Raw genomic sequence first — 10,306 nt, 5'->3', positions numbered from 1 at the left:
AGTTCTTGAGGTTAGGGTAGGATACAGGCCCATACACTATACAATCCCTCGCCCGGTACTCAGACCTGTGACTTTGCCCATTTTTGTTTTTAAATCATGTATATGCATATTTAGAACATCGTCTAGCTTTGAGACAATAATAACTATGCCAACGCTACCCTGTGGCGTGGGTTGTGCGATAATAAAGCACTGATCGAGCCCTGTTTGTGCAAGCATTATCAGGCATCGTAATTTACTTCAGTCCGTCTTGGCCATCACCACCCTGATCCGTGATCAATCAGTGGCCCTTCGTACCAAGATGACTGCATAGATACCCACACTGAGAACATAGGTGTGGTTGCACTGTATCTCATATTCTCACAATGATACCACACTTACATAATAACATTAAGCTTTTAAGGCTTTCATAATAACGTTGAGTTTTTTAAGACTATCATAGTAACAAGCTGTGGTCCCAATATTATATATACGATTTACAATAAAACACATTAACCTGTGCAATTCTAGTATTTTTCACAATCTCATTCATACATTCTTTCTTTCATTCAAACCGTGGTATAAACCGGCACACACACTCTTAGTTTAACCCTTTCACATATAGAGCTCGGTATCTAATCGACACCTATTTTCCATATTTCCTAATAACAATTTGGAACTTCAGTTCCCATAGTTCATATACGTATTAATCAATTCCACATATATTCCATTCCATAACATATGCCACACTCATTTGGGTAAAAAAGACCATACGTAGTATATAGTTCGAAAAACATCATTTTAATAGAAAATGAAGGTTCCAAGCATCTCCTACGTTTAGGTTTGATACAAATAAAGTAGTTTTGGAAAGTTTGGAGATCATATGCCAAAGCCTGACTTTTTACCAAAATAGTAAAATCGTAAAACCGACATTTTTAACCAGTGAAACTTTGTAAATGAGTAGTCATATCGTACATATAAACATGAGCTAACTTTTTAGTGGTCTAGTTTTCCAAAAAGACTAATGTAAACAAATCCCCTTACCTTTACTCGAATACTGAAACACGAACTATAAGGTTCCAAAACAGCGAACTGAGTTCTCAGAACCTATAAACTAAAGAACAGTACTTCAACACAATCCTATTTACTACAAATCTACCAAACCAAAAACAAACTTAGACCCTTACCTCGATTTCGAGATGAAACTCGGAAATCCTAAAAACGAAGATCCGAACCGCTATAATCATAGAGGTTTTCCCCCTGATCCACGTAGTAACATCGGTTCATGGATTCGGGTGACGAATAGCGGAGGATTGAAGAGAGAGAGAGAGAGAGAGAGAGAGAGAGAGAGAGAGAGAGAGAGAGAGTTTGAGTTTCTTAACCACGAAGCAATGAATACATATTTATAATTTAGTTGACCCGGCTAGACACACTGACGAGCATAAGAAGGGCATTCGTAGACGACAAAGTTGGCCTCATTGACAAACCCGAGATTCCAAAATTCCAGAAATCTCTTGGCATCCACTCGTCGACGATCCTTTGAACCTCACCGACGAGCCACAAAAGAGACTTCGTCTACGAGAGAAGGAGCCTTGTCGACGAACCCTGCTGTTTTCACATTTTTAAATTCTTTCCCCTTTTCTTATTTGTTTAATCCACATTTCTCGGGTCGGGTGCTTACATAATCCCCTTACCTGATTCATGAAAAGCCCGATAAAACCCCGACCTACAGCCCATGACGTTCAAAACCCCTGAACCCTGAAATTCAAACTTTACCATATTATTCATCACAATCCCCATAGTAACTTTTTCTAAAATCCCCCAAGGTTTTGAACACCTAAATAGCCTACAAAAGTTAAAATTATTAAACTTACTCTAATTTAGGGTTGGTGTCTCGAAACTCAAACTCGAAAATCCGCTTTGACTATATTGTAGAGAATCTCCCCACGAATCTCTTGACAGTTTCCGTTCGTCAATTGGACTTAAGATTTAAGAAAAATTGAGGTAAAAGTGAGGATTTACCTTACACCAGGAGATATGCTTACGTTACTCCCACGACAAATCCGCTCTAGTAGGAATGTAACCCAACGGTACTTTTCGTTTTTCCATCGGCCGAATATTAGAGAAGAAATTGAGGAAAGTGTGAGAGAAGGAGGATGGAGATGAACACGAGAAATTCAGGGGCCCTCTCAGTTCTATTCTCAGGAGAAGATAAAAAAAAAAATCTTCTTCAAGAAACATTTGCTTTTATATATATATAATCTTATATTATAATATAATATAATATTATTTAATTAATAATAATTATTAAATTAAAATTAAACATTAATTAATTTATTTTTGAATTTTATTTTTAATTTAATTTAGTTTAATTAATATATTATATATATATATATATATATATATATATATATATACATTTCCATGCATACAATTTTTGGGGTCATTAGAGTTTTTATTTTTAATTTAAAAATAATTACACAAAATTTTAATTTTTAAAACATTTGTATAAAACAAACGAACATTAATAGAATGTTTTAAAACCATAATATTTGCTTGCACAAAATTGAAAAATCACACCGAAACCGAATCAAAATCACAAGCGGTTTGTTTTGCGGTATTCAGTTTTGGTTTTGGTTTTAGAAAGTATACATTTTCGATTTTGGTTTTCAAAGTAAAACCGAACCGAAAAACTGATTTTAATTTAAATTATATATATAAATTAATATGATTATTTAATTATGATTGGTCCATATAGTAAGTTAGTTGAGATTACTTAATTGTGGTTAATTGATATGTAGTTTGCATTATGATGATTTGTAGGAGCTACTAAACCACTAAACTAGTAGGAATTAGGAACAAAAAGAAAAGATCTAACAAGACCAACACGTTCACAGCCATCTAAACTATTTAACAGATTTAATTTTGTTAAAATTATGAAACATTATAAAAACTCAAAATGTCTAATAGATTCTCAAAAGTACTTATGAAAAATAATTGTTGAATATTTAGAAAATCGGTAAAAAATCGAAAAGATTGTAACCGAACCGCTGAATGTTTGATTCTCCATGGAATAATAAATTTGGTTTAGTTTCGATTTCAGTTATGGCATTCCAAAAATCGCAAGATTCGGTTCGATTTAGCCCATAGCTGAGCCTAACCAATTACACCCCTAATGGGGATAGTTTTATTTTTCATTTATAATTTTTTAAAAATTATTATATAAATAACACCTTATTTTTTTTTTAAATTTTCTAAATTATGTAAGAATGTTCAAAAACGACTTTTTATTAAATTTTAAAACTTCTAACTCATACATTGTGAGAGTCTACAATTCAAATCTTGGACTTTAATTTTTGCAAATTATGTGCTTAGTTTCTTTTAAATCACTTAAATTCAAATTTAAGTCTATAAATTCATCATCGTAAAAAGCACCTTACATAAATTTTCTAAAATTGAATAGCAAGTTGTCTCGTTTTAAAAATTATTTTGAAATCTATAAATAAAAAATGAAAGACTGTTTCGTACACTTAAATAAACTTTTTTATTTTCTACACTACTAAATGAGTGTTAAAAAAATTAATAAATAAGCTGAAATTTTTATAATTATTTTAAAAACTAAAAAATAGATAATGAAAAACATTTTTCCAACAAAATGAGCATAATTATTTTTAAAATTCTAAAATAAAAATTTTAAGAGATGGTGGTTTAATAGTTGATAAAAAAATCTCATGTTATATAAATACATTAGGTGTGGAACATAAACATTTACACCTTCAAATTTATTATTTTAAAGGGATGATAGGGAGTTAAAAAATAATAAAAAATTATGAATCTTTATATAAATTTTAAGTAGCATCCTATGTTATTTATATATTATGATTTATAAATATGTTGATTATAAAATTACTCACAAATTGAGATAATAGATTTTGAGTTTAATATGGATTCAAGAAATTTATAACTAATTAATATATTTTCAATTATTTTTAAAATTAATATAAAATTTAAATTCTGAGGTCGGAGGAAGAGGGTATTTTTTAAAAATATGATTGGAAAAGAGAAAAAACTGTCAAGGCTCCAATCTTTCCATTTAAAATAGTAAGAATGTGGAGAAAGAACAGAGACTCACCAAGGGGACAATGACACATAGCTTTGTCAGAGCCTCTTATGAGTTATGATTCCTCCTAGCGCGTACTAAGGAAAAAATAAAGTGCGCAGTGATAAGTTTTCTTAATTACCCCCTCTTTCTCTTTCGCTCTCTCTCTCCCCCACGCCAACATTCCAAAGACCATTCCACCCTCCAAACATGACCCAACGGAGACGAAGGGTTGAATCTCTTTCTCTCTCTCTTTCTTTCTTTCATTCTCTCTCGATTTTCTCTCACTTTCTCGCTCTGAAATTCCCTCCGCGTTTATCTGCCGGTGCTCCTACGATTTGCCTTTGAATCTCTCTATCTCTCTCCTTTTTTTTTTGGGTGAAATTATTTGTTCACAGCAGCTTGTTTCTCTGTTTATGCACATACGTACGTATTATTTTCTCTATTTTGTTTTTGTTTCTGTATGATTCTCTGGTGATCCCAATCTATTGAATCTCCCGCAAGATACCGTGGTCGATTTCGAGTGTTCGCTCGAGTGCTTTGGAGGTATGCGTTTGTTGCGCTTCCCGATTAGGAGCTAACTGTTCTAGGGTTGGGGGGGGGGGGTTTGTGTAATTTAGGGGAGAAAATTATTGATTTTGTGTGTTTGCTGAGTGTGTTGTGTTGTTTCGTTGTGATGAATTAGGATGTTAATGATATGATGAACCAAGGAGGCAATACCGACACCATAAGTTCACTGGACCCAAATTCGCTCGAGGTAATACTCGCTCTCTCTCTCTCTCTCTCTCTCTCCCCTGTACACGTGCGCCCATAATTGAATATGTTGATTTTTATGTTTGTGCTTTTTAACATCTAAACTATTAGGTGAAGCAATAGTTGGACCGTCTACAGTTTAGTGTGGATGAAGTAGCCTTTTGTTATATTGGCATGGGTTTAAACTTTTAACATTCCACCAATGTCATTGCTTTCTTTGTTGTTTGTGGCGAGCACGATTAAATGGGCATAACTTATTAGTGAGAATGTATTTGGCATTTGTTGGTGTATTTCACTACCACTTTATTCACTTTATCTGCTACCTTGTATTGGTAAAAACTGAAAGCTTATGGTCCACCAAGTTACGATCAATGCATTATATTTTTCCCCATTTCTCAGCTTTCTCAGCATTCCAACAAGGGAAAATGGTTCTGTACATCAGAAGAAAGGTCATTGAAAATGGAAATATAAGATAGACAAGCAATAGCAGCAGTTTGATACTATGAATCATGTTTACAAGCTCCATGTTTGCCTCATTAAATCTGGATACAAGGATCCTGTCTCCATTAGAGAGCTTCTTCTGTCGTGTGCTGCGCTAGCACCTGAAAGCTTGCCATATGCTCGCTTGGTTTTTAATAGAATTTTATCTCCTGATACTTTTTCTTGGAACACCATCATAAGAGCTCATGCGCTTGCATCCCCTGTGGATGCCCTTTCACTCTTTTCTAAAATGCGTGTGAGGGGTGTCTTGCTAGATCATTTCACATTCCCATCCATTCTCGGGGCTTGTGCTCGTCTCCAAAGGGGGCAGGAGTTCCACTCGCTCATAGTGAAACTTGGTTTTGATTCTAATATTTTTGTGCAGAATGCACTGATTAATGTTTATGGGTGTTGTGGATCTGTGGAGCTTGCACTGAAAGTGTTCGATGAAGTTCTGAACAGAGACATAGTGACATGGTCTTCCTTGATTGCTTGTTTTGTTAACAATGGTTTCGGGTACAAGGCTTTGTCTGTGTTTCAGCAAATGCAGTTGGCAGGGAATATTAAACCTGATGAGATTACAGTTCTCAGCTTGTTAGCTGCTATTTCAAGTTTAGGTGCTTTAGAAATAGGTAGGTGGATTCACTTGTATATTCACAGAAGTGGGTTGTATTTTACTGTTTCATTGGGTACTGCTCTAATTGACATGTATTCGCGGTGTGGATCCATCGATGAGTCAATAAGAGTGTTTGATGGCATGCCTGTGAGAAATGTATTGACATGGACTGCACTAATTAATGGGCTAGCAGTACATGGGCGCAGTAAAGAAGCACTGGTGTTATTTTCTGAGATGAAGAAATCTGGGTTACAGCCTGATAATATTACTTTTAGTGGAGTTTTGGTGGCTTGTAGTCATGGCGGTCTTCTCGAGGATGGCTGGCGAGTTTTTGAAAGCATTAGAGATGAATATGGCATGGAACCAAAGCTGGAGCATTATGGTTGTATGGTTGACCTCCTTGGCCGTGCAGGTTTGGTATATGAAGCTTATGAATTCGTGAAAAGAATGCCAATGAGGCCAAATTCTATTATTTGGAGGACTCTTCTGGCGGCATGCGTAAATCATCACTATATTGAGTTGGTGGACAAAGTAAAGGAGAGGATCTACAAGCTTGATCCTTATCACGATGGTGACTATGTTCTTCTATCAAATGCATATGGTGGAGTTGGTCGATGGGTTGAGAAAGCTGGTATAAGGAATTCAATGAGAGAAAAAAGAATTAGCAAGAAACCAGGATATAGTTTGATTAATGTGGACCAAGTGATACATGAGTTTGTTGCGGGCGACACTACTCATCCGCAGTTTGAGAGAATTAGAGAATTCTTAATCTCAGTAATTGATAGTTTGAGAGTCGCAGGGTATATTCCCCATACATCCAATGTGCTGTTTGATGTTGAAGAGGAGGAGAAGGAGCATACCCTTAGTTACCATAGTGAGAAGTTGGCTGTTGCTTTTGCAATTCTTAGTTTTAAGGATAGAAGGACCATAAGGATCATGAAGAATCTTCGTATTTGTCATGACTGTCATTGTTTCATGAAGCTTGTTTCAGACATATTTGACAGAGAAATTATTGTGCGGGATAGAAATCGTTTCCATCACTTTAGCAAGGGGTCGTGTTCTTGCCAGGATTATTGGTGACCAGTGCACCATTCATCTTCCTTCTATATTGTCTTGCATTCAGACACCTAAATGTGATAAAAAAATTATTTTCTTAGTGAGCATTTTATTTGGTTCATATTTAAAAAGGATTTGTATGCATGCTTCATTGTATTGGATGCAATTTAAAGTTTTAAACTTTGTATTTGGACTATTTATTAATATTTTGATGTCGAATTGAGTTTTTTAGAACAATATTTTGTCTTTGTTCGTCTAGTTTTTCACTTGTGTATTAATACATGGCTATGACCCTATAATGCAATTACATCATAGTTATTTATTGTGGCCTTTGTCATTTTTCTTTGTTATTAAAAATATTTTGCTTTCAAAATAAGAATCATTGAAATCAAGTTATGCAGCACTCTCTATCTCTCTCTCTACATGCAAGAGACAAGAAGTGGGGCAGTTATGACTGGAACAAAAAAACAAAAGAATGATAGGGTGGGGGTTTTGTAATGGATTCTAGGCTAGCTAACTCGATCCTGCTTCAATTATACGTGTGAAACAAAATCCAGTCTGAATCAGTCATTTCTGGGGTTGACTGAAATCCAACATTGCTAATCTGTTCATGTAAAACTTCTGGAAAAAACTATTTAAAATGGTATGCAAACGGTGTTCAAGTTGGCATTTTTCAGATCAATTAATGTCTGGGCATTTATTGTGGGATTGTTTGGTTTTATCGTTAAATGATTATGCAAAAAGGCATTTTTCAGATTAATTAATGCCTGGGCAATTACTGTGGGGGATTGTTTGGTTTTCCTTGCTTCTGCTTGGATTTTAATTTCAAGTTTTTTAGGGGTATTTTGTTGGATCATATGCAAAGAGTTTCAACATGGCTAAACCTGTTTATGTAGAGTTTTTGGGAAAGACTATCTAAAATAGTATATGAAAGATGTTGGAGTTTTTAAATGATTCTGCAGCATTTTTCAGATCAATGAATGCCTGGGCATTTACTGTAGGATATTTGGTTTTTAGTGCTTTTTTTTTTTTTTTGGGTTCTTAATTTGTGGTTTTTTAGGACTATTTTCTTGAATAATATGCAAAGAGATTGGAGAATGTTTCTTCTATATTTTCTCTTTAGGACTCCTGTCCTTGCTTTTTATGTATTTTCTTTTTCTTTTCCTTAACATAGCCATAACAGTCACGGTTGTGTTGAATGTCACATGGCATGTAATGGATGCCGCATCCATGAATACATTTATGTAATTAGAAAACTTGTTAAAACTTATTGTTTTACATATTTTGACTCAAAAATCTTGCATACCATGTTTTGAGTGATTATTTTGAGTCAAGTACTCGTGACATATGCTAAATATGTTGAACGTTACATTGGTTCCTTTGCTGCTAAAGGGGAGAAATCCTGTAGCTGTTACTAGTCACCATTTTATTGAGTATAAAGACCGAATAACATTTCATTGATTCATTCTTACTTTCTTTCTTTAGATTTTTTGAATTCTTTATTCAATTACGACATTGCTATAAATGAAATGTGAAATTCTTGAGAAGTCTGCTTTCCTTCGAATAAAAAATTCCCTTAAAGGAGTACCTTGGAATTCGTAAGTCCATTCCTACATGAACCAATTCTTGGTATAGGCTTTGCTGTATTTTATCATTTCATAAATATGAGTTAGAGATATACGGATATATCTATTTCATGTCAAAAAAAGCGGATTCCTTATTTTTTTTTTATTATTTGTATATCGGGTTTTTTTTTTTGAGAGTTTTTTTTAGAAAGATTAACCTTGTCTTTAGGTACTGTTGTATTCAATATTTGTTCAATTACTCTTTTACCTGCAAATGCAATGTAGGCATTGGGTTCAACAATAATGATATCCCCCAACATACCAAAACTAGCTGTCATCCCATGTGTTGTGGGGGGATGTAAGGATTGATACATACAATAACTTTTTATTCGATTGATAATCATGTAAAACAGAAGCGATTTTAGCCATTTGCTTCAAGCTCAAACTTCCTTCTTGCATACATGTCGGATAAGGGCAATCACTCATTCTTAAAACCCGCATTCTTAAGACCAATGAAAGAGTTAGGCGGAAAAGGGGGGAAAGCTCTCCCTTCTTGGTTCTCCTCTAGCTGCCCCCTCCAGAACCACAAGAATCCTTAGTTAGAATGGGATTCCAACTCTGCACCTTTTGAAATTTTGAGAAAATGAAAAAAAAGGGAATGCCAGTGCATCGGGGGAAAAAGCGATTGATCTCGATCAATAAACCTGCCAAAAACCCAAACCATAAAGTACTTTGTAGCGGTGCTACTGAGAGATATGTTTTTAGATCTCGCATTGAAAATCCTCCTTTATTGTAATACATGATAGTAATACATATATGATAAAATGATAAATAACGGAACATATTTGTAGTTTGTATTTGACAGCATAACCACACTAAAGCATAAACATCTTATCAAAGAATAAGTGGTTTGGGGCAAAGACTAAGGACTATGTGGTTTCAAACTTGAGTTTTGATATGATTTTTTTAGCAATTGAAGGATGTAGATATATGCACAAATATTATTTTCTAACCAATAGTTTAAAAAAATTCTAAAATATGATTTTTACTCTTAGAAAATTTGTTGTCTTCAATTAACTTGAGTTAAATTCTGGTTATTTGATAGTAGATATGATGAATATGGTTTATAATTCCTGTTTCAAGTTTTAAAAACTTGAAGTGTTTTAATAGAAGTACAAAATTAGAGTCAACAATGTTTAAGAGTAGTTTGTAACTGGGTTGAAGGCATAAAAGAAGATTGTAATGGCTTATGGCATAGTGTCCATTATGACTCCATAGTGGACCGTATTGGAAGCCACTTATACCATTACATTACGGCATTACGTAGGGAGAGTGGTTAATTTTTAAAACTATCTTTTCTAGCAAAGTCTGGTTTGTAGTACATGTTGAACGTGTATTTGAATTGATTTTGTGAGTGCTTTAAAGCTCTAAAGCATGGGTGATCATATTGAAGGACTCAGCAACCTTTATCCAGAGTTTCTGACTGTATTTCAAGTGCTGTAATGGGATATGCTTTATCATTTTAGCACGTAAAGTTCATGAATTTGTTTTAACTGCAGTGTTAGTCTATATCTCATATTAACTAAATTTTTATGGGCACCTGTGGATTACTTAAACAGTCCTAGTTGTCGAGTTTGGATTGATGTTGCAGCTGAGTTATTTGTCTTGAAAGGTCAATCTATTGCCTGCTTAAGTATTGACATGCTTATTTCAGCTGATATGATGGAAGTACTGAATTTTTTGGAGCATTTTTCAGTTTAA

At 34.2% G+C, this 10,306-nt stretch overlaps 1 protein-coding gene across 1 annotated transcript in view; it reads left to right on the top strand.

The window, feature by feature from the left end:
• The first annotated feature begins 4,175 nt into the window (after positions 1–4,175).
• Positions 4,176–10,306, top strand: part of LOC131167062 (SAC3 family protein A) — a 56,608-nt gene continuing 50,477 nt past the window's right edge. Inside the window, exons 1-2 of the mRNA XM_058125828.1 lie at positions 4,176–4,621; positions 4,761–4,832. Of these exons, the coding sequence (XP_057981811.1) occupies positions 4,773–4,832 (60 nt within the window). The 5' untranslated portion in view covers positions 4,176–4,621; positions 4,761–4,772. The remainder of the gene's footprint in view (positions 4,622–4,760; positions 4,833–10,306) is intronic.

Source organism: Malania oleifera, chromosome 10, assembly GCF_029873635.1.
Source record: "Malania oleifera isolate guangnan ecotype guangnan chromosome 10, ASM2987363v1, whole genome shotgun sequence".
In the NCBI taxonomy this organism is placed as follows: Eukaryota; Viridiplantae; Streptophyta; class Magnoliopsida; order Santalales; family Ximeniaceae; genus Malania; species Malania oleifera.
Note: the sequence above shows the minus strand (reverse complement) of the source record. Positions and strands in the feature narration are given on the sequence as shown.